This window comes from Periplaneta americana, chromosome 6 (assembly GCF_040183065.1).
Source record: "Periplaneta americana isolate PAMFEO1 chromosome 6, P.americana_PAMFEO1_priV1, whole genome shotgun sequence".
Classification (NCBI taxonomy): Eukaryota; Metazoa; Arthropoda; class Insecta; order Blattodea; family Blattidae; genus Periplaneta; species Periplaneta americana.
In genome coordinates, this window is record NC_091122.1 from 20,686,116 (window position 1) to 20,712,063 (window position 25,948).

Sequence of the window (25,948 nt, forward strand, 5' to 3'; positions counted from 1 at the left end):
CACTAACTGCAATGCATTCAAGGGCTCAACTTCTGGCAAACTGTAATCTCTACAGTATAGTATTAAACAATATCGAGGAAAATGACAAAGACATTGCAATATGCAATTAAAAAAAAACAGTCATGTTAAAACTAAAGAATTGAAGTAAATGATGGCCTATGTGATACATATTGTCTGGAAATGGATCAAGCTAGTAACAACTGTACCATTTTTAAAGGTTTGTAATTCATTGAATGCTTTTAGATGCAGATAAACAGGTAAGTATAATATTTAGATCACATATTCCTAACATTTTCAAATTAACTTCAATGAATGAAAATGGTGACAAGACTACCAGAAATACTTGTTTTCAAAGTTTAGAATTTGGATATTCACGATGAATGAGTTATGTAATGGTGGGGCGTACTATCAAGTTTTAAACATAGTGTGTAAAAGTGTACTATGAGCCTATGAAACAATTCTTCAGCTGCAGCTTAGCTTTCAGACTTCTGTTATTGAAATATTTGAGCGAAATATGATTTAGGCCTTATCTGATACCATTACACAGCCTGTATATTATGTTAGGTTAAGAGATTTTCAAGCGTCTAACACCAAAGTGAATAATTTCTGTCTATATGGATCCAATTTATTTATGTACGTATACTAGGTATATAACCTACTGAATACTGTATGAGAATTTCTTACTGGACATATGACGAGAAAAATAGTTTCAGATTTATTAAATTCTCATGACACCACATGTCGGTAAAGATACTTTAAAACCTTCCTCTGTTATGGGGGTTAATGAGCAAATATAGTATTAAAGTGAGTTTTGAGAATTTTTTTTTTACCTCCTAAAATTGGCAGCCAGAATACTGATATGGCGCACAGCAATATACTATAAATGAAGCAACTTTTTAAATTTTCCTGCTTTAAGTATCAGGTCTAACAAAGGCACTCAATAATGAAACTGCACGTGTATTTGTGACATCTCACTTTTAGACTAATTATGAATTTCAACACCTTCATTATAACTGTATGTGTAATATTGTTCGATAATTGGTTATAGTTGCCTGGTTCTATAGTTCTCTGGTATCAGAGCAGCAAAATTAAAAATTAAATCACATGCATTTTAATAACTCAACATCCCTTTCTATTCCAATAGTATTCTCTCATCTGCACAGAAACTATGTTCATAAAAATATTAATGAAAAAACTTATAACATCTCTGCTTAATGCATGTGTTCCCTAACCATTCATTTCTTCTTAATACAATATATATATCTAAGCAGATCCAATCGAAAGACAGCACTATCACACCAGATTACGCAGTAAAATATTACAACTAGATCACAAATATCTGGCATTTTAGTTTGGGATGATTCACCACTGGCAGTTCTCTACATTCTGTAAGTCTAATGCATCATACAAAGATGATGTGTTAAAAAAATGTGTTATATTTATAAACACACATTAAATATAATTTAACAATATTATATATATTTATATCTATATTTTTCTTTACTGTATATTAAATTTAACAACTGTTTTAATTACAGTTCTGTATTTCAATTAACAGTTTATATATCTGGTTATTCACACTCTGACATTTCTTGTTGTCTTCCGAGCTGAGACTGAATCGAATGCTCTCACTAAGAGAGAATTTAGATTTACAGAAATACTTCTGGAATGATGATGCAAATTCATTTCTATTAAATTCGTTTTGGAGACAGTTGAGAAAATAGAAACCATACAAGTTCTCTGATTTAAATTTCAGAACATCTTGACAAATAACTGACATCCCTCATTTTCCCACATTCACACTTATAGCTAATTGCTAAATAGCTGCAACCAGCATAGAGCACGTACTGGTTGTCTGTTATTAGTAGAACTCCAGTAACATGTGCAGAAACACGGTCTGTATTTATGGCAAGGGAGATCACGACTACCACTTATGACAACACCAGAGATCTACTTATAACAGAATTACTATACACTATTACAATTTTATTCCTTAACACTCCTCAATCTCTCACTAATTAGTCATGAATATACATAATAGAGCTTCCCAAACTATACTTCATGGCTAAATTAAATAAATACTTATTGGGACACACAGTTTTCATTTCATCCATGAATCTACAGTTACTTTGATTGTCCTAGTAATAAAATTAGAAAAGAATAAGGGAGACATTGCTATTTTCCATTTTTCCTGCGTGGTGTATCCATGACTCAATGTATACAGACACCATTTGCAAGAAACCCTGTAATTTTCATTTTAACTTATATAATATTACAACTGCTAGCTCTATTATTGCAATATTTAAAATTAAGGAGCTCTGACACAGAACTCGTTAAATCTACCTCCACTAGTGTAACAGCCTTAGAAGAGCCCTATATCAAGGCTACAAACGCCATCTGGAGGAGGATAAAGTAGTTAGAAATGAGTGACGTTCGTAGGCCAATGTAGGGCCTTCTGGAAGTATGAATCTGTTCTAAACACAGTTACGATTGGAGATGGACTTAATGGGTTTTGTTTCAGAGCTGCTCAATTGTTATTTTAGGAACATTATTCAAATACGATACTTGAACAATAAATTTCGACTCACACGTCCACACAATATCCAAAATGCTCTCTGAGATGTGGAATATTCTGTGAAAAACAATCACAAGAGAGATCATGATGTTTACTTCAAATACGTTACAATACCCATAACTGAATCCTAGGTTTGTTTGCAAGATATAAATATTTGCCTTGTAAGAGAAAATATCAGACAATACCCTTCTTTGAATAAAATGCTGTAGTAGTAATATTGAATAATTAATGTTACTATTCCAGCCTATTGCACTCGTCAATACACATATTACTTCACCAGGCTGACATAATGAAGCACTTGTTACGTGTTTAAGCCAAGAAATAATGTTTATAGCTTCGTATGTTTCAACCACCAACCTGCATGGAACACATGTGGTGTCTGCGTTTATCATTTTCATATTCACATGAACAAATACTACTACTACAATTTTTCAATGGTTTTGAACAGAAATATCCTGGGCAATAAAACAGTGGCTATATCTGTTTCCTTTCTTACAGATGGGACATGACAGTTACCAGCTGAGCTTGAAACTACACAGTGCTGTGTTGCCAATATGAGCGACCACATGATCAGCTGATGCGAGGTACCAGCTGATGTTAGATAGCTGACATTAAAACATTCATTGACAAATGACTCAAGGGTATAAATAATACAATACAAAATCTACAAAGAATGAAACACGAAACGTATTAATAGCTGATACTGTGTGTGCACAAAGAGTGATGGAACTCTCACCATGTAAAAACATAGCATCACTATAACAATGCCAACTCAAACATTGTTACCATAGCAACAGGCCTCCAGCACTATGTGATTTTCAGTTGTTTTTCCAATTGCAGTGTTAATGTCATATCCTATCTTCAGAAAAAAACAGATACAGAAAAATGCATTAACCTAATAGCACAGTCTAGTATATACAGTCACGAAGCTCAATTTGTAATAAATATGCATCCATAGATAGTTGCTAACCACTAGGATCGCTACTATCGCCTCATCACAGACAATGCGAAATAGTACCGGCACAGTCTATTGTTCTTAGTACTCTCATCACCTCAAGCTTCGTGACTGTATGTACTAGACTGTGCTAATAGATTATGAGCTGTTCCCTCTACTAGAGATATACCTAGAGATTGAATGTTTAATTTATTTACTGTGAAGAACTCTTGTTAAAAATAAAAGTAAATTAATTTTATGTAAGGTCAAGAGGGTTAAGCATGATATCAGTTGTGAAATATTGATTTAGATTGAGATAGAACATTAAAATCAATGGAAACGTTAACATAAAACAATGCATTTTGTTCAATATCAAATTTCTTGTGTTAAGTACAGTTTCAAGTTTGTCAAGAAAACTTTGAACTTTTGGGCTACCCCTGATGCTGGGGGGGAGGGGAGAGGGAACTGCAAAAATTAACACCCTCTATACACATGTTTAAGTAAACTTCTGAACATGGGTTACACTTATTCCAATTTTCTATCATATTAGAAGTGTTACCTGAACACTTCGGACAAGTGTAATTCATTTATCACACAGTGCCATTAATCTACAACAAATTTCTCACATTTTGAATTTTCATTGAATAGTTTTGACTGTTTATATGTTGAAATTGTTTTATTCTACCCTTTATCTTTTTACAACAAATTTTGTTTTCTACAAGCTATGCCATACTAAAATAAAGATTACTGTCCTAATTGTGTACCAAGGATTTTGTCTGCACTTACTAGTGCTGAAGTTTTAAATGTAACGTATTATTTTACCTTTAGTTATTTCCCTCATTTTCTACCATGATTTATAAAAATAAATGTTCCAGAACTTAAACGTGCCATTTTTCAACTTAAAATTTCGGTTTACATAATAATATACATAAAAAAGAAACAAATGAAGATCAGTATATTTTACTGATATTACGGTTTTCTTTGGAAGGTGGGGGGGTTTGTAGTCTTGCCTAAAGAAAATTTAATTCTGAAAAAAAAAAAAAAAAATAGGTTGGTCACTATGTACTCTATTTATTAGTAGAATATACTATAAATGAGTCTACTTATGCCATGGGTGCTCCCTACAGGTAGTATTTTAAGTAAGTCATACCTCCTACATGTTTTAAGCAAAAAGTAGGACATCTTTGATTCATTTTGAGACTGTCCAAAGTTACTTTCTCTTAATATTTTAGATCTCAAACTATATTTATGTAGGAACATAAAGCTATCGAATTGTTGTTTACAAATGGCTGTAGAGCTTTAGACCTCGTGCCTGCTAGCAGAGTTTGGGTAGTCCTAAACTTGAATCATGCAGTTTTAGGGTTATTACTCCACTTGACCTTACATAGATCTTCTTTCTCTTCTTCATTCAAAAAACTGACTACTTATTAAACAGAACTTAATTGGAAACAATTTCATCAAGTGTTATAATTATGATCAATTCATTATTTCTATGAATGCATATAACCTTATCTTCAGTCAACAAAGACTTACCAAGTTCATTTGCAAGAAGCAAAAATTTCACTCATTAAGACTATTTGTCTCATCTACCTGCTTATTTAAACAGAGAAAACATTTAATTTAGTTCCTCTTAATAAGAAAGTAAATTAAGTTAGTGTACATGTGCATATTGTGGATAAAATTCCTACTGAACTAAAACAATTGAATGCTGAAAATGAAGACTCATTATGATATGATAGTCCTTTCAAACATATTAGGTGTTCAGATTATTAAAATCAAGAATATTTTTACAAGCATAAACAAGTGAAGATAATTTTACAAAACATAAAATGTACTTCATGTTAGAGAAAGTATATTGGTTATTACAAATTCAATATTTCTACATTAATTTTATTTAATCTAACGCAATATTTGGACCCATTTTTATCTAATTCATTTCATTAACATTAGTAAGCTGCAAAACATCATCCACTGAAAAGATAAAAGGTTTCCAAGATAGTGAGAACTACAAGCTAATTCAAATGGCAGTATAAGGGTGGCTACAAAGCATACATAATTCTAAAAGAAGTTATCTCAAAATCTTCAGAACAAAAATAAGAAAGAAAACTACATGATCAGTTACCAAAGGAATCTAACAGTACAAATATCTCACTGTGCTTTCTCCACATATTTAGTTGACAGAAGTCAGATATAATACTGAGAGAAATAGATAAAAGAATTAGAAAATCAAAATATGATCTGCAAGAAATTAACACACACTTTCGTAAGCAAATATCCATCCAATTAATGATAAATTAGAAGGAGTGTAGACACAGTTCTAAATCCTTGTGGACAATGAAGTATAATGGTTTCCAATATGTATGGTATTCTTTCATAATTTTGCACACCAATCTCACTTCTGGAGAGGGATCTAAGAGAAAGATGGTGATACGTAATGATAGCAATGTAGTACTGCAATAGACTCTGTGATCAATGGTTTTGCAATGGCCCAATTTTTTTAACTAAGTACTATTAACAAGAAGTAGAGAGACATTTTGTTGACAAAGCACATAAAATGAAACCTAAAAGATTCACTAAGCATTTGAAACGTTATGAAACGAAAATAATTATTTTCTGATTAGTTTTGTTACTACTGATGAGACATGGGCTCATGAAACAGAGAGTAACTGGCAGACTTCAATATGGAAACTTCTGTCATTGAAAAGAGAAAAAATGGTTTAATATTCAGCTAATCGCAAGAAGTTCATAATGATGGGAGGTCTGGTTCAGTTCAGAAAATGAAATAGTAAATAGTGACAGCTATTGTAAACTACTGTGAAAGCATTGAATCAAATCCAATTAAGATTGGGAACTTTAGACATTTGTGGTTTTGCTCCAAGGCAATGTCGAATCTCATGTGTCTAAATAAGATAAAACTGTTAAATTAATTTTGGTAATTAGCCATCATCAGCAGCACAACAGCCCATTATGAGCCTCGGCTTCCCTTAGAATCCTCTTCCAGACTTCTCTATCTTTGGGAACCAGAAAGTTAACTACCAAACAGCAGCACAACTAAAACATTTGAAAGCTGCTTCACAAAGCATTTGGAATGTTACGAAACCGAAAGAAAATTATCTTCTGACTCACTTTGTTACTATTGATGAGATGCCATGACAACACTTTTTTGGAATATGAAAGGTCCAATTTTGATTGAAAAACTAAAAGTGACAGTTACTGTAAATTACTTCTGAAAATGAAGCCGAAAATCAGGTTCAAGGGGATGTAGAAAAATTCTGAAATTTATGATTTTGCTCCAAGACTGTTAGACATTATCAAAAGTCTAACAAAGAAAAACCAGTTATTTAATATCTAGCTTTTTACCTCATCATGTAGTTCTGATTTAGCACCAAGCAATTTTCATCTTTTAATTTTAATAAAAGGATTGACAGAGTGTAAGTTTCATTCAAATGAAGACAATAATGCAGTGCAGAAGTAGCTATGTAACAAAATGGAAATATTTTTCCAGGACAATCCAGGCGCTCACTAAGTAGTGTGTATGCAATACCTCCTGCTAATGGTGGACATACTGTTCAACCTGTACCTGCTCTTTTTTCTACTATACTTCTGTCACACTGACTGAAACAGGAACAAGATGAGGATGATGGCAAATCTAGTTAGCCTGAAAATGACTGTGCAATATATATACACACATATACGAGTAAGCACGGCATAAGACGGGGTTTCGGGACCAAGAGGAAACCATTTGCTACATTATCCATTGCAAGAAGAAGCTGATTGCATTGGCAGTATTCACAATTTTGCCTTTCTACACCTATATAATTACATTATGATTTTGCACAAAGTGTTTTACATGTGAAGTTAATACTGAATTCAGAAATATTCCGAAGAACTAGGAATAATTAAACAATTTTTTAAGACTCAGTATAAAATTCTGTTTAAGACGATTTCTCTATTAGGGGTGTAATTACAGAATCTATTTTAACTATCAAATCTCACTTTTCATGAAGGCTGACACGCTCTAATACTTCTGCAATTCGTGTGTATCATTTATACCTGAACTCACTGATATAAAACTGTATATTGTCCATCCATACAATGATTCTACATGTCAATTATTGTAAATTTAAATTACAGTCTCTCTTAATTGAATTTTTCTTTAATTCACCAGTAATTTTAATTAATGTATCATATTATTTTTAAATGCTACATTTCTCTCAGAGCAAAGACGTTTGGCTAGATGTTGCAACTATCCCGTTTTAACTTCTTTTTCGTAAATATTGAGTCAAAAGTAAGAATCACCCAAATGTCTGCAACATGCTATACATTAATCCAGAATTGAAAAGTTTTGAACATGGGTCATTTTAATATTTTTTTTACCATAAATAGTTTTGGTTGAAGTGTTCAAAACTGTAGCACTGTATTTCATTTAATCTACAATAAGTCACAGATAAATGACATCTTTTGCATATAATGTAACAAATCACTACTAAGCTATTATTATACGTAATACAGAAAATTAAGCAACACATTAAAGCAACATTGTACCTCAATATATCTGGAAAAAGAGGAAAAAAAAAAAAATTCTTACAGACACATTTATATTAGACTGGCATTATCTTTTAAAATTTGTCAGTCAGTTTCCTGTGAATCTTTTTTTAACAGCCAATAGAATATAATATTAACATTGTAGCATTTTCCACCTCTAAGCAGTTTATTCTGCAAAAGATGAAATTTCAAAATATACATGTTCAGGACATAACTAGCAGTGAGTTTCTGTATGTGAAGTAAAAAAAAAAAAAAAATCACTGTAGTGTTATATTTCTTAGAAACTTCCCATTCAGTTACTTACACCTTTTCTTTAAGGAATAAAATATATTTCGATGATAATAGAAGAAAAGGCTGGATCTCTGTCAGTTACAAATAATGAAGGCAAAGGACAGTGAAATCATTCACTGAATTTTCTCAATCCCACAAATGGTGCCTGCACAAACTATACTGAGAATTTGTTGCAACCTCTACTGCAAAGGCTCTCAAAAAAAGAAATTCATCACACAAATTCTGACAAACATTTGTGGGGATGCTTCTAGGATGGTTAGCAGCAAAGAACATGACAGGAAATGGTGAAGGATATTCGGATACACTAACCAAAAGACCTGAGTAATGACATGGCTACATCCAACACCTGTTTTAATGGCCATGTAATACTGTCTACCATAACCACATGTGCATTAGTACATTAATATAGTGAAATTGTTATATCTGTTCAATTTACAGAGTACTGATTGTAATTTCTTTCCTAATCCATTTTTGGTAGTTACTTTGCCTTCTATATGGTTGAGGAAAACTGAATTTTCGTCATAGGTTGTAAAGAAGTGCCGAAAATCTTAGTAGAAATAATAAACAGTCCCCTGCCCACTACTATCACCTGTATTTCTGGCTAGAGTTTGGCTTCATTTTGTAAGGTATTACTACAGCAAGAAAATGGCTTCACTTGCAAAATCCACTTGAGTAAAACATTTACTTCTTTTTTTTTTTCTTCTTCACACTTCAACGAATTTTGTTGGTTGAAACCAGTTTTTATCAGGTTAAAACCAATTTTTCTAGTTTGTTAACTTAAAATTTAGCTACTTTTTGCCAACTCTTCATTAATTACCATTATATATAAATGCAGAATACATAATGTAAACAATATAATTTTCAACATCTTGTAGCTATTTGGATAGTTTCTGACTTCTGACTCACCCTATAAACTTTGTTATATGTCATCTTGTCTCTAACAGAGTCACGAAGTGATCTAGTTTAATAAAACAGTCACTTCTGGTTTCTATGCTTTACAAGTCAATACATCACATTTCTAGCCATTTTTATAAAAAAATATGAATAGCCTATAAAATGAGACTTACATAAGCTGATTTATACATATCATAGCAACAAATTAAACCACCACAACATGCAGTATACTTCAAATATAAACTGCAAATACAACTTGAAAAATAAATTCAGTAAAATTCTGTCAAGTTTCAAGCATGAACAGATACACTCTGAAGTGCAGGTATACAAAATCACTAGAAAAATACACTATTAGCATGTAGAACTGAATGCTTCGTGGACAGAATATAGGTTGCTGATTCTGTTCAAACCTGAACTACAGACGGTTGGGCCTGTCCTATGTTAACCCTTATTGTTCAAATGCTCATCATGGTCAGATCGTCAGTCTAGCTTGGAAGATACCTTTAAATTGTAGAAGATAATGTTCTGCTGACAATGTGCTAGAATACAACAATGAGTACAGTAACATTTACACAAACTCTTTAAGAGGAAGTTACACAGTATAGTCCTCTCAATCCTTTTTTTTTTCTTTCAACTCCAGTCATATATACATACGTATAACAGACTTTGGACAATATTCCATTTCTCTGATAATTCTTAGGCAATACCTTCAAAACTGAACCCAACTAGAATTGCTAGGTGGAGCACTGAAACAAAAAGAAACAAATATCAACTAAACAACTTTTTCTTACTTCTAACAAGTACTGTACATGTATTTTATCTATTATTTTATCATTATACGAAGTATAAAGAGAAAATACTGTGATTTTATGAAAGAAATTAAGACATTTTCACGAATTTACAGACTGTTCATGAACAAGATTAATCCAGTCTCTACCATCATCTCACATCCCTCAAATCGATTTTAATATTATGCCCTCATCTAAGTCTCGGCCTCCCCAAAGGTCTTTTTCCCCTCTGGTCTCCCAGCTAACACACTATATGCATTTCTGGATTCACCCATACATGCTACATGCCCTGCCCAACTCAAACATCTAGATTTGATGTTCCTAATTATGTCAGGTGAAGAATACAATGCATGCAGTTCTATATTGTCTAACTTTCTCCATTCTCCTGTAACTTCATCTCTTTTAGCCCCAAATACTTTCCTAAGAACTATATTCTCAAACACCATTAATCTCTGTTCCTCTCTCAAAGTGAGAGTTCAAGTTTCACAACCATACAGAAGAACCGGTAATACCGGTAATATAACTGTTTTATAAATTCTAACTTTCAGATTTCTTGACAGCAGACTAGATGACAAAAGCTTCTCAACCGAATAATAACAGGCATTTCCCATATTTATTTTACATTTAATTTCCTCCCGAGTGTCATTTATACTTGTTACTGTTGCTCCAAAATATTTGAATTTCTCCACCTGTTCGAAGGATAAATTTCCAATTTTTATATTTCCATTTCGTACAATATCCTGGTCACGAGACATAATCATATTATAATTTATCTTTTCGGGATGGACTTGCTTAAAGTAAATTTCAATAGTATTCGACTTCATGTCTTTCGACATGGGAAATGGTTTAAAATGTAAACACAGATGTGGGTTGAATTTATTACACAATATTAGCATATAATCAGTTGATAAAATTTTATAATCATTCAAATCTAACTAGCAGAGTTCCACTGAACACCATGCTAACTAACATTTTAAAATGCCAGTGTAAGAGATCGGTATTTGGGTAGTCTTGATCTTAGTGATTAAGATAAGCCAATTAGATGTAAACATGTATTTTTTGTTAACCAATGGCAGGTACATGACTTTTCGTCATTCACCCATATGAAACCAATTGTATAGACCAATTTAAAGACAGAGTCATTGCCTAGGTTATGCCATAGGAGACTGGTCTATGCTACACCCACAATGAGATGAAATTATGATAATGGAGATTTGTTGGGATGCCACAAAGAAACTGGAGCTCCTGGAAGAAACCTCTATGTTACCTGGACCACAGGCTTGTCGAACACAAGTTATAAATCAGGAGTAGGCTGGAAATCGAACCCAGGTCCACAGGATTATAAGTCCAGCACTCTAGCCACTAGACCACCATGGTGGCCATACCTTAAGAATGCAGTATGCTCGACCATATTAGGTTCGAGGTATGTCAAGTGAACAAATGGAAAGTCAGTCTTGCAGTATTTTAGTATCAGAGCAGAAAGGAGAGGGAGACGAGGATATGGTGGTAATGTTTGAGGTGGAAGTGGAGGATGAGGTGGTAGTATTAGAAATGGAAAAGGTGGAGGAGAGAGAGGACAATGAAGTTGTGGTGGTAGTGGAAGCATATGAGATGATAATAGTGGGAGAGAAGAATGTAATGTAACAGAGGAGGAGGAGGAAAATAAGCTTATGTTAGTAGTGGAGGAAAATACGGTGGATGTCAAGGTTCTATTGGTAGCAGAGAAATATGTGGTGGTAGAAAAAAGACGATGACGAAGCTGTAGTGGTAGTGAACAAAACTAAAGAAAAAAACAAGGAAGTTCTGACGGTCTAAGGCAGTGGTCAGCATTTCTTGACTAGTGAGTCAACAACCCTTGAATACACATGCAGGGTGGAGCGGTAAGGCACGAACTCCCTCATTCAAAGTTAAGTAGTTTGGGTATCCTCCTACTTTCCCCTTTGCTGTGTATTGTAGGCTGTATTTTCTATGATGTAATCGTTGCTAATCAGTGACATAAGGAGACCAGAAAAGTACAAGAGGTGGCAATGGTGGTAGTAGATGAAGAGGTGCACTTGCAGATATGCTGTGAGTGGATGAACTTGCCCTTAATCTGTTCTTTTAATGTGAATTCTCTTAGATACTCCAAATATCTCTAAAACCTACTAGAAGCTCGCTGCACACTTTGTCAATAGATATCACTATTCATAAGCTTCAATTATGAACAAGTGTATGTTTTTTCTCCTTATTCTCTCCGACTTGGAGGGCTACTGGTACAGTGAAGTACATGTTTCGAACCAACACTCAACTTACCCAGGTGGAGCTGCTGCACTCGCAAATTCTCCCCACGATTCACCTCCTGCACCCGCAGGTTTTGCTTGCTGGCCCTGGGCTCCTCCACTCACTCCCAGAAGCAGATCCACATTACTCGACGCAGACACAGTCGTTTGCTGAGGGGGTGCTTGGTGTGATGGGGAAGAGGTGGGTGTAGTCTTAATTCCACTGGAGGATGGGGGTGCTATCTTCACTCCGCCTGGTGGAGGTGGCAAGATACCTGAACCTAATCCAGCATTAGGTCTTGCCTTTGGCTTGCTCGACACCTCACTGCCATCTTTCTTCTACAATTAAATATAATGAAAAGAAAATAATACTCATTTTCACTCAGTGACAAAAAAATAAAGGGAGGAAAACAGTCTCTCCTATGCTTTTGATATAAAACTACATCTTTCTCCTTGTTCACTGTAATGGAGTAACGGTTAGCATGCCTGACTGTGAAACGAGCAGGCCTGGGACATGTTACTTGGTTGGGGGGTTTCCCCCCACTCAACCACTTGAAGCAGAACTGCTGGGTAACTTTCGGCAATGGATCTCGGAATTGTTTCGCCCTCATTAATTTCAATTTTATCATCTTTTAATAGTTTCTGGTTGACCAAAGATGAAGCAAATGTAGTACAACAATTTTCACACAGATGGCACTATCTGAGAGAGCTGCAGAAGTTCCAAGGGGACGGAGTGGCTTTCATAGTGGACTGTCAGCCTGGATGACGTGCAGTTGAATCAATGCACCAAATAGTAAATCACAATATCTACAGTAATGTGATCTTCAGGTCAATATACGAATACAAAGTGAACCGTAAGTAATATCATTAATTTCAAGGGGTTATTCTTTGAGATCAATCCATCGACTCATTGTTTAATTAATCCATGGATTCACTGACTGAATCAGTGATTCACTGATTGGCCTACACCAGACATGGGCATCAGTAGTACATGTCGAACGGAGTCGAACGCAAGGACGTGATCTCCCTCCCTCCACACCCTTAGCTGGGGTACCTGTCCGACTGGTTGAAGTACTATACTGGCAGTCAGCGGTGGATTTCACTAAAAAAAAAAAAAAAAAAAAAATGTCGCTCTCTAAGGAAGCACCTGAAGTAAAAAAGTCCAAAAATATTATTTCCACAAAGAATGGGAAAATGAATTCTTTTGTTGCGAAGAAGGGGAAAGCTTATTATGCTACAAGATTTTACTAGCACGTTGAGCGACATTATGAAAAGACTCGTTTTAATGGAACAAATTTTTTTTTATTTTATTTTTTATAATAATAGTAGTCCACACCTGTGGAGTAACGGTTAGCGCGTCTGGCCGCGAAACTCCAAGTGCAAGTGCACAAATATGGCTGGTTTAGATGTATATAAGCTTAAACAACTTTGCAAAGTAAAATATTCACATCTTCGGAGTTTTGTTATGAAAATTGCTTCTATGTTTGGCTCAACCTTTATTTGTGAACAGTTTCTTTCTCAGTTGGCCATTGTAAAATCCAAATCAAGATCACGCATTTCAGACGAAAATTTATTCTGCTCACAATTGCAATGTCTGACATAACTCCAAATTTTGAAACACTTGCTGATTTACATGACGAAGAAGAATAAACGAATCCTTTCTTTTAAGGGCATGAGTCAATTGACGTAAATTGACAAAAACAACAAAGAACTACAGTAAGAAGTTTAAAAAATAGCCTAATTGTTACTTTTCTGTTTCTTGGTAATGTGCTCGATATTTTGTTAAGAATCTATTTTTCCTTAGTTTCTTAATTTTATTTTCAAAGAATGCAAATTAGTGACTAATGCCCTTTCAAAACAAATAGGCTCAGATTAAGGCATTACTTTTTAACTGTTGTGGAATTGTACGTTTTATATCATTTTATAAGGTTTTTACAGTAATTGTTTAGATTAGAAATAAAGTTATGTTTCAGCTTTTTGTAAAATAGTTTGTATACTTCACGCGATCCACCGCTGAGTATTACGTTAACAGGTGATGTGTGTTGCAGCAATCAGAGTAGTACGGCGCATCTCTTTAAATGCCCACATCTGGCCTACACAAAGATAATCGTGTCCTTGCAAGGGCTCTTGGAACTCCTGCATGGCTCAATGTGGTCTGCCTTTGCTATCCACCCACAAAGAGTGAGAAACAACTCGAATATTCGTTAAACCGAGCCTAACACACTGCACAAGATGGAAGAGCTTTGCATACTGATTACAGCGCCAGGTGTTCAGGAGCAATATATAATTTCTATTCTTTGAAACTGGTTGTGCACGACTCTAATGTAGATAGTAATATCCTTTGCACATTACAACACACTGCCCAAGATGGAAGAGCTTTGCATACTGATTACAGCGCCAGGTGTTCAGGAGCAATATATAATTTCTATTCTTTGAAACTGGTTGTGCACGACTCTAATGTAGATAGTAATATCCTTTGCACATTACAATTTGGTTTCAACAGTCAGCTGTTCAGATATGTTGCACTATCGTTAAGCAACATCACATAATATGTGAAAGTAAAGTGACCTAATCAGATGCCATTTCTTTCCAGTTCTGGTTTCCATTTTCTGAAAACCAAGTTACAATGGGGCTTATCTTTTTTGGCTTTTAATAAAGCTGAAGAAGTTCTCAAAACATTGTAATCCAGGAAATAAACTAATACCATTTTAAATTGTGATGGTCGTAGTGGTGATGATGGTGATGATAAAATCAATGGCGAAAGCTTACTGTGATTTTCATGTTGATCTTGATGGTTTCTCCTTCCTTAAAGCGGAGATCCAGTTCCTGCTTTGGTTCTTCCTTCTCTTTCTCGATTTCTTCTGATTTCTTGAGCCATTTGAAATGATCCTGAAGAGCAACATTCATGTCAAAACTGTCAGAACGGTCCGAAAATCCCACGCCAATGAATGCTGACCGACCTGTCAGAATAAATGGTTTAACATGAATAGCACATACTGTCACATATAATTTATACAGTTTTTTTTATATAAGAGTCGTCCAGAAAGTAATAACTGTTCGGCAATAAAAATTAAATGAAAGAGAGGAAAAAAATATTACGCCATTACTTGTCACTTAATTTTACTTTCTCCACAGTCACTACAACAACTAAGCACTTACAAGACAGCATCAGAACGATATAAATGACATCATCTGGTCTGCAACCTATTCATTTAATGCTTTAAGCCCAGAGGTATTTAAATATTCGGCATACCCATGTGCCAGCATTTTTAAATGCTCCTGCTATGAAAAATTTTCGTGAGGTGGCAGCATTTGACATAGGGATGTCTATTTTTACCATGAATATTATATGAAATGGAGTTTCAAATGGTTAAAAATTCACATCAACATTATAGTTGATTTTCTCGATAAAAACTCGCGAAATTAAACATGTACACATGACGCAGTATACTGGTATTACTGCCGGGTTCTTGGCGATTTAAATGTTAGGCATGGTAGTACTACCACTGAGTTCAAAATGTTAATCAGTCCTGTACATTCAAAAAATGACCAGAAGTAGTAATAGTAGCAGTACTTTTCTTAAGAAAAAAAAAAAGTTGTGAAACTCTGTGTAGAATATTTTATATTAGTGGTCAGGGAGATGATTACTGTCAGTGATTGGGAATTTTGTCGTGTTTAACCTCTTTTTCGTCCAACTAGGACTTTCAAAGGCTAAGCAGAATTCAAAGTTATTCACACATTTTTCGATTCCATGATGAAAATTGCAACAAAAAGATGGCAGAAAAAAAGCACTGAGCAGTAGTAATGATTTATTTAATGTTGTTTTCAAAACAGAGGTTATTCAGCATCAGAATTCAATATGGGTGAGAAATAGCTGACGAATTTTATATGGAGTCCTCCACCATTGCTGAACTTTGCCATTATTTTCTACAGGCCTTAATCACAGAGTTCCCATACATCCCATAAAATACAGGAACATCCCCTTTTCGCTAATCTGTCCCATTGTCCCGAAAGAGACTTTTGGGACATGTTTTTGTCCCGTATTTAATAATTAGATATTGAAATAATAAAACTGAGGATATCAACTGTTACTTTATTTACTGTTGGTGACAGTGTAATTCCCTATATTGGCAATATTAAAAGAACTTAATGTATATAATGTTCTTAAAACAATTCATACTATGAAGTCAACTGTTACTAGATCAAACTTTGTTGAATCTCATTTGTTTGATGACATCATGATTGTGAAAAATGTTCTGAATTCCAAAGAAGATAATTAATTGAAGAAAATTCTTAGACATAGATGAAGTCTGGGTTGATCTATTCGAAAGTGTTGATGGAAAGCTCCAAATTAAAAAAAAAAAAAAAAAAAAAAAATGACAAAAATTGTTACAAGAAATCTATTTTTCAGAAAAGTATTACACAAGTGACTCTGATTTAAAACAGTGTATCCTCAGATGAATCTCGTTTATAAGAAGTACACTTTCAATTTATTTTGTTTAATTTATTCAAAGATCATGTGGAATAGCTCATCACATTAGATTCTGAACAAGCTACCCTTTTAAATTAGCCTCCCTAGCCCTGGGACACAGATGGCTAAATCATTCATTCATTTATTTGTACTTCATTTTCAATCATAGTAGGTATTTAATTTGATTTAACTGTATCCTATATATCTTTCTGACGTTTCTGGGAACCATACCTAACCAAATGAGTCAGTGTATCAGACATAGTATTGCCTGCTGCATTTCAGAGCAGATTATGGGTACTTCGTTTATATAATCGATTTTTAGTGTATGGGATTGCATATCTTCGTACAAAGAAGGTGCTGATGACTCATCACCTGGCATATGTACATTGAAGTGGTACTAACAGTTCTACTTAGGTCATTTATCAGAAGTGATAACTATTATTAACCTGGTAGGCAATAAACTCAATGTTAGATAGTATCCTTATCTAGCAGGTCAGTTTCTCCATTACAGGCTGCAACCAACGGCCTTCTTAGACACAATTCCCTGAAACTTTCAGGGCTGTTGGGAAGCAACAGCATCACACATGAGCAGAAAACACTACTCATTCAATTTTGACCTAACATAGAATGGCTCTGATAAAGTACAATAATTTATACAGTATAAAGTAATGTGTCAACATCACGTAATCTTATGCAGTAGAGTAATATTTACTCTAAATACTACACTCACTACTATTCATTTCAAATTACCATTGTCATCCTGGATTCGAACCACAAAATATCGAGATGAATCGGTAACAGCCTCAATAGCAATTCCTGGATATTGGTCAATTGGGCATTTTGCAAACAGTTCTCCTGTATTCTTATCTTCTAGTTTCAATATGCAATCCTTCCCTTTGGCAACCAGTCTTAACCTTCCAGTCCATTGTGGTTCATTTAGATTCCAATCTGCTGCCCTGAAACAAAGTAATTTAATATAAACATTTGACACACAAATACTAATACATACAATATTCACAATATTTACAGTGTTAAATGATGAGATCAGGTGCTGTGCTTCCGTAAGCAGTAAACAATGAGGGGTAACAGCTGGCTAAGAATACACGCGCAAACACATATGCAATACATAAGAAGTTACACTTTATGCAGCTGAGTAAATAGACTTGTATACTTGTACGTGGAACACACAAACAAAAAGATTTAACGAATATTGCTTAGTACAGATTTTCAATTCATCACCATTTTGTGTATTAATACTTACTTACTGGCTTTTAGGGAACCCGGAGGTTCATTGCCGCCCTCACATAAGCCTGCCATTGGTCCCTATCCTGAGCAAGATTAATCCAGTCTCTATCATCATATCCCACCTCCCTCAAATCCATTTTAATATTATCTTCCCATCTACGTCTCGGCCTCCCCAAAGGTCTTTTTCCCTCAGGCCTCCCAACTAATACTCTATATGCATTTCAGGATTCGCCCATACGTGCTACTAAGAACCTTATTCTCAAACACCATTAATCTCTGTTCCTCTCTCACAGTGACTGTCCAAGTTTCACAACCATACAGAACAACCGGTAAAATAACTGTCTTATAAATTCTAACTTTCAGATTTTTTGACAGAAGACTAGATGACAAAAGCTTCTCAACCAAATAACACGCATTTCCCATATTTATTCTGCAGTTAATTTCCTCCCGAGTGTCATTTATATTTGTTACTGTTGCTCCAAGATATTTGAATTTTTCCACCTCTTCGAAAGATAAATCTCCAATTTTTATAGTTCCATTTCGTACAATATTTTGTGTATTAATATCAAATAAAAACCATTTCTTTATTACAAATTATATTTCATGTGCATCATACCCAGATAAAATGATTTGTAATTCTGAATATGAACAAAATCCGATCAACAGTTTACAGAAGAAATTCCTATAAACAGGTAATATGCCCAGAACCATTTCTTTTTTTTTTTTTTTTGTATCAGTAATACTGGAAACGAGCATTATTACTGTGTTTATCTCGAAACCCATTTTTTTTAGCATTACAATATTTTTTTAAAGTTAGTCCCGTATGTAGGCAGTGCTACTCCCATAAACCTACAAAAAAAAAAAAAAAAAAAAAAAAAAAAAAAAAAAAAATGCACCCCCATGAATAACTTATGCAAATCTTAAGTCCAGTCCAAATGCAACAGTTTACTTGCACATGCAAAACATTACAAGTAAAAAGGAGTGTTTTGACCGTAAAACTGAGTGATTTTTAGAACTGAATGAAGACCAAACACTGGAGACATTCAGTTCTAAAAATCGCTCAGTTTTACAGTCCACACATTTCTTTTTCCTTGCAACATTTTGCATGTGCAAGTAAAACATCAAGTAAGCTGTTGCGTCTGGACCGGACTTTAGACATTTAGATTGTAAAAAAGTGGCATGTAACAACAATTTAACCCATATCCTACTATCTAAGGCAAGCGTCTGTAAATATAGGGAAATATCTAAAATTTATTTTTCAGCTTTTCTTTTTTCTTCCTTCATTTCTCAAAATTTTGCTGTCCCTATGAATTTGCCATTCTAGGTCCAGATGTAAATACGGGCCTGCATATAACGAGAAAATAGGGAACGAGTAGTATTTGAGAAAAAGAAACCACAGAACACCTACTCAGGACAAATATATAAAGTGACATAATAGAAAATGTTCGTAGATCCACTGCTGTATTTGTAAAGCTGTCGAAACACAAACAGAAACAGATAAACAGTATGAACATAAGGCAACTCCAGTATTAACAAACAAATACGAACATGCAACGGTAAGCTTCGATCAACTTACACAGTAATGATGATTACAGATGTTGCAATTTCCAGATGCAAATGTTATAAGAAAAGATGGTGATAGTATTTTATGTAACCATACTTTCAAATGCAGAAGTTACTTGGCATCAAAATTAAACATGGACGAGAAATACTGGACGAATTTTGAATGAAGGTTTCTATCAGAGACATGGTTCTCTTATGTACCACAAATCTATGACATGGGACCCACAGCTTTACTTCCCTCCTAAAGCAAAGTTAAGGATTTTATTCTATTACACTCTTACTACGTCATACTACTTTTGACCAATAAAACAGTACGAAAGGACGTATTTCAACCAATCATGGCTGCTTATCGCACAATTTTATCGCGTCCCTAGCATTTGTTTAATTTTATCGCGTCCCTAGCATTTGTTTCTTTGTTTGCCAACATTTGAAACTGCGCTGGTCTGGACGTCAAAAAAAAATATATATATATAAAATTACAAACCACTCCAGTCGATGCACAGCAGTTTCAAATATGACTCGCATTGGCATTCAAGAACAAGAATTAATAAAAATCACTGATCATACCTATGCATCTTCTGAAATCCGATTTACAAATAAATGAAGAGCACCATTCGGAAATCCTGAACAAGTTGAATACACCATGTAGGCCTAAATCAACGAGTTCCACTTCTATTACGCACACGTCCAATATAACATCAATTGAACCACCAACCACATTCAAATTTTAAAATTGTACATTCAATAATTATTCCTTTTAAAATTATTCATTCGGAAATCCTGAATAAGTTGAATACACCATGTAGGCCTAAATCAACGAGTTCCACTTCTATTATGCACACGTCCAATATAACATCAATTGAACCACCAACCACATTCAAATTTGAAAATTGTACATTCAATAATTATTCCTTTTAAAATTATTCATGTTTATTTTTTATGTCATCGTCGTTAAATAAAACTTTTCTAGCACTTGTGTATATTAGTTAGGTTATGTTATAGCTTCTGCTATATGATATTATGGATAGTCACGTATCAGAGATTGTTTAATATTAAGATTTATTGAAAATCATCTATCAAGTGACGTTGATTACTGGGATTCGGATAATTGAAGTGGAATGCAACTGTCTTAATAAAAATGAAACTGAATCAACAAAGCCTTCTTGACTGGTAACAGGCCACAGAGTTCAATGATGATTCCATAGTTGGCACAACTGATACCGGTAACAACAAGAAAACATCATCATAAAACACTACTGCCATCTAGCGTAATGTTGAGATGGTACAATAATACATTTGAAGACAGTTGTATTTTCGTAAGCCAATTAATATTTTATTGTACACTTTGTTACTTCTAATCTTTATATAGCCTACTTTCTTCTAATCGTGTAACAGTCAATTAAATCCCACTAGAGTTTTGATTTTCTCTAGATAAATCTGCTCGTGTTCCACTCGCAGATTTATCGATAAAATCAAAACCTCTAGTGAGATTACTGTTGATAATCATAGGAATGACAGCCCATAAAGGGCCAATAATGACCAGCCAACTGCTAGCCTCACGTCCACATGCTTAAACTCTAAGCGAACAACCATCAAACCAGTATGGAGGTATTATGTGGTTAGCACAATGATCCTCTACTTCTAACTGGTTTGCAGAACCGGATTTTGCTACCTACTGCGGCTCCTCAAATTCATTATAATCCTTGGTGGGCACTGGTCCCATACACTCAACACTGATCGAAATTTCAAGAGAAATTTTCTTTCCCGATGACAGATCGAACCAGTGCTCGTTCTGTAATGTAAGTCCAGGGATGATGCCTTTGACCAGTGCTGTCATGGTGCTATACAGCATACAGGAACCTACAATTTTTTTAATGAATTGTAAGGCCAGTGGAGAAGAGAAAATTTTGCCCATAGCCATACAATGTACGGGTGCCTAAGTTTAGTACACCGAGATCTGTACTGATCATAGATCATCTCTTGCTAATACAAATAATCTTATTAAATAGTCCATCTCTACAGCGCTGGGATCCAGAACTGTAGCTTATTGAAAAGAATGGTTGAAAAAAACCGGATGCTGCAGATACATGTTTCAGGATTCAAGACAAGTGTGCATCTACTGTGAGAGCTTCATGGAATCTTCTTTAAATGAAGCTTGTTTTATAATTAAAAAGTTAAGGCGAAACAATTTGTTTAGGCCTACTTCTTCCTTAACATAAAAACATAAATTAAATGACGGTCAGAGGGATAGAGGGAGAATAAAATATTTTTCAATGCAGAAAAGTAAGGGGTGGACACATAGTCAAGAAAAAAAATACCATGACAACACTGCCTTAGACCATTGCGGCACAGCATGGGACAAGGATTTTATCATCCTTTTAAAAGCCATCACCCTTGGCTGGATTTAAATCCATGAACTTTGGATCCATGAGCCATCATGGTAACCACAAGACACATCAATACTTCAAGTTGCCCCCCTCCAACTACATCGAAAATAAGAGGAAACGTGTTCCAGTTACGAAAATGCAGAATTTTAAGATAAATGGTTTCGGCAACAGAACTTTGCTGATATGAATGCCCATCATTCCGAAAAAGTTGTGTATAAAGACCATTAAATATAAATGCGCAAAATGATCTGATCTCAACAAAACTACAGTTCCTGTATGCAAACAAAGTATTATACAAATCACCCACAAAATAGTTACAAATGGCTGAAGTTTCTTATATTACACTGCTGTGACATCAATAGCAAATCGTTGCTGTGCCTCAAAATCCACTAAGGTATGTGCATTTAAACAGATTTTTCAGGAGAAAGAAAAAGGCATTACTGTATCACTTTTAATTCCCTTGATTTTCAAAGCTATTTTCAATATAATTTCAAGCATTACATGAAAAATGATGAATTTATACCGAAAGTAGCTTTGAAAGACCGGCAGTCCCTTGCTAATTGCCCTTTTCCATGGTTGGAACATGTTGAGATCTGTATTATTATTATATTTTTTAATTCGTTTGCAGCCCCTTCAGTAAGGGTTGCCAAAAGACACAGCATACTAAACAAATAAAAATAAACATTTGTTTTATCGGTATTTACGATTATTTTCAAATGGAAGCTACCCTTGGGAAAGTACGTTTATTCAATAATTATTAGTAATCAGATAGAATATAAAGAAATTTAGGTGTACAGATGATTAGGTACGTAAAAACTTCTTTGGTCCTCTAGTTGAGAACAAAATGTAAACCACGCAATCACCTAGGGGTCATAAAGATGTGTTACTGTGTAAGAAATAAGTTTGTGTAGGTCTAGTCATAATTATAGCGTTTCTTTATACTTTTCTGAGAAGAAAACAAGAGTAAAATGTAATTACAAACTGCAAATTTTCGAAAAACCGAATGGCAACATAGGGAGGGAAGACCTAAATTTTTCCCCAAAGTATATTTGTTAGGTAATTTTTAACTTTGTCGATCTGAAGGCAATAATATGTGTGAATAATATATAAAACAATGTATCTGTACAAGTTAGAGGTAGAATAATGTACCAGGCATGACTCTAGTTTAGTCAGGATGGCAGTTATATGCAGGATAGAAAGGAAGAAGAATTTAATATGGTCTGTGATGGAATGCCTCTAAAGTAAGTAGAAACTTTTTAATATCTCGGTACTATTATAAGTAGTGATGGGAAAAATGAACAAGAGGTATTAAATAGAACTAAGAAAGCAGTTTCAGCCTACTACCAAATGAATAATACTATCAGAGGAAAGTCAGAGATCAGCAACAAAACAAAAATGCAGATTTACAACTCGATAATAGCTCCGATTACGTTGTATGGTATGGAGAGCCTTGCATTACAAGACAAACACATAAGTAAGATTACTGCTACGGAAATGAAATTTGTAAGGAGAGTAGTAGGAAAAACCAGAGAGAGAGAATCAGAAATGAAAGAATCCGAGAAAAGGTTGGACAGAGGAAAGCTATAAGCATGGTAGTGGAGGAACGCCAATTGAAGTGGTATGGCCACGTTAAAAGAATGGGAGAGGAAAGGAAAGTAAAACAGTTTTTTTGAAATGCGAGTGGAAGGAAGATATGGAAGAGGAAGACCACATATAACATGGGAGGATAGAATTGAGAGAATTGGACGAAACGTGGGAAGACAGTGGGAGAAATGAAGAGATTGAGAGTAATAGACAGGAGTGGCAGAGATGGATAGACTGCGGTTACCCCAACGCTTGACAGCATAAAGGATGGAAGAAGAAGAAGAAGAAGAAGAAGAAGAAGAAGAAGAAGTAGTGGTGGCAAACAACTGTCTCCGGTAATTTACGATATGCTACTACACTTGATAATTCAACTGGAATTCAACTAAATGAAACAAATTACATAGGCCTACGAAGTTGAGGACTCACTACACTAATGGACCAATGAAAGATGATCTCTTGGGTACGCAGTAAACAAAACGATTGGAAACCTCGCAGCTGTTTGAAGGACAAAACAGATGCAAGTAGTTGCAAATAAAGCACCTATTAAATTACAATTTCACAATATGCCCGATGATTAATCTAACTTTAATGAAGTTCTTGCATTTCCTATGATGAAAATATATTAGGCCTATGTAGGTAGCTCTAAAGTGACAATACTGGTGGTTTTATGAGAAGCTGTCATATTATAGCACGTGACATAAAATTGCTCAAAGTCAAAATGATGTACGCATTTCATTTGCAAAATTTTATATTTTCTTCTTTGTCCGTAATACGTAAAAAATTGTTATCAACAGAGAAATTATTGAAAATCGTGCCAAACCATAAAACCAAATATAATCGAGAAGACGAAAATTTGGTAAATTAGGACCAATAAATCTTAGCCCAGGAAGTAGATGACATAATACAATCTACTTAGTTTTAATAAACTTATTCAACCATGACACATTCCTGCTATGATTAGGGCCTAATTGAGTTGTGAAATTATGTAAATTATGAACGAGAATGATGCATTTGGAACTATTAAATTGCTACGTCTAGAGAAATTCATTCATGAATTTGAAGAGTTCTATACTTGTCAGATTACCTACTATCAAAATGGTAAAAAATTATGTTAAAAGTATCAGATAACTTTACTTAGTTATTAACTTTGTTTGCCTCACTTGCAACCAATACTATTTGAACAAAAAAGGATAAACAATTCTAAAATGTTAACCGTGTATCTGTGTGAAAACTGCAATGTATTTAAGGTCGCCGATACGAAATAATGGAAAACTTTCCTAATTTCAGAAAATTATTTATTCTGGAATCACTACAACTTCATCGTTCACTGTACCAAACAGTTTCACCATACTCCGTAACTGCCCGAAAAAATAATATAACAGTAACATTAAAATTACTTACTCTCAATTTCCTGATTAATGTTTATGAATAAATTAATTTATACATGAGATACAATTGCACCACTAAGCACCCGAGTCTAAAATTAGGGTCAGGAAATGCATTATCAGGGATGACTGAACATCCGCTGATAACAAAGACCATATACAAACCCCATTTTAGTTTCAATTCCGTCAACTTCCACGTAGTATGGTGAAAATACCATTATTTTGTTAGACAATGCTGTCATGAAAGTAGACCAAACGTCATAATTGTTAAGAAATACTTATACCTTTAAAACCAATATTTCAGTTATGTATCAATTATCGATAAAAGATCATTATAAACACATTTACCTGTAGCCCCTATTAGTAGTTCGAGGTGGAATTTTAAACACAAATACTTCTGATTTAACAAGCAACACACTTTCGTACGTCTCCATCTTCGATTCAGTGCACTCTACTGTAAAGTTTCAGCATCATTGAAGACACATAACAAAAGACTGAACGAAAGCGAAACACAGAGACGGAAGACAGTTTCCCCGTTTCCCCAACACCCGCAAAAACACAAATGTCGCTCCTTATTAAATATAGTAACCTGTTACTGCTCTAGATGGCAGCTGAGTCCGCAGAACTACAGCATAGACAAATAACAGAGAACTACAGTGACTATTCAACTACAGTGACTATGAATAGTCACTGTAGCTTTTTTTTTTTATCCTCTCAGCACTGTAGCAGAACTTGTGATGTAACAGTAAATGTAAATAATTGAGGAAACAGATAACCGCGTCTGCTATAGCGTACAGTCTATTGCAAATTATTTATTAATTTCATAGGCTAGCGTGCATGCTCGAGAAAAAGTATACTTACTTTTACTTTTATAGGCGTTTCCACTTTCAGCGGTTGCCTTTTATTCCCCTTTGCCATTGTTGTCGGTCATCCCAACATCCATTTTCCAACCCTCTAGCCTCCATGGCCTCAGCAACTCCTCCTCTCCATGTAAGTCGAGGTCGTCTCTTTCTTCTCCTCCCTGGGGG

General features: G+C 34.5%; 1 protein-coding gene across 1 annotated transcript; it reads right to left on the reverse strand.

Annotated features, from left to right (window-relative positions):
* Positions 1–1,415: 1,415 nt before the first annotated feature.
* Positions 1,416–25,482, reverse strand: LOC138701134 (NECAP-like protein CG9132). The gene is made up of 5 exons (XM_069827731.1): positions 25,269–25,482; positions 17,507–17,712; positions 15,055–15,245; positions 12,320–12,624; positions 1,416–9,985 (listed from the first exon to the last, which is right to left on the reverse strand). Exons 1-5 carry the CDS (start codon positions 25,352–25,354, stop codon positions 9,949–9,951), a joined length of 825 nt encoding a protein of 274 aa, XP_069683832.1. The 5' UTR covers positions 25,355–25,482; the 3' UTR covers positions 1,416–9,948.
* Positions 25,483–25,948: the final 466 nt, after the last annotated feature.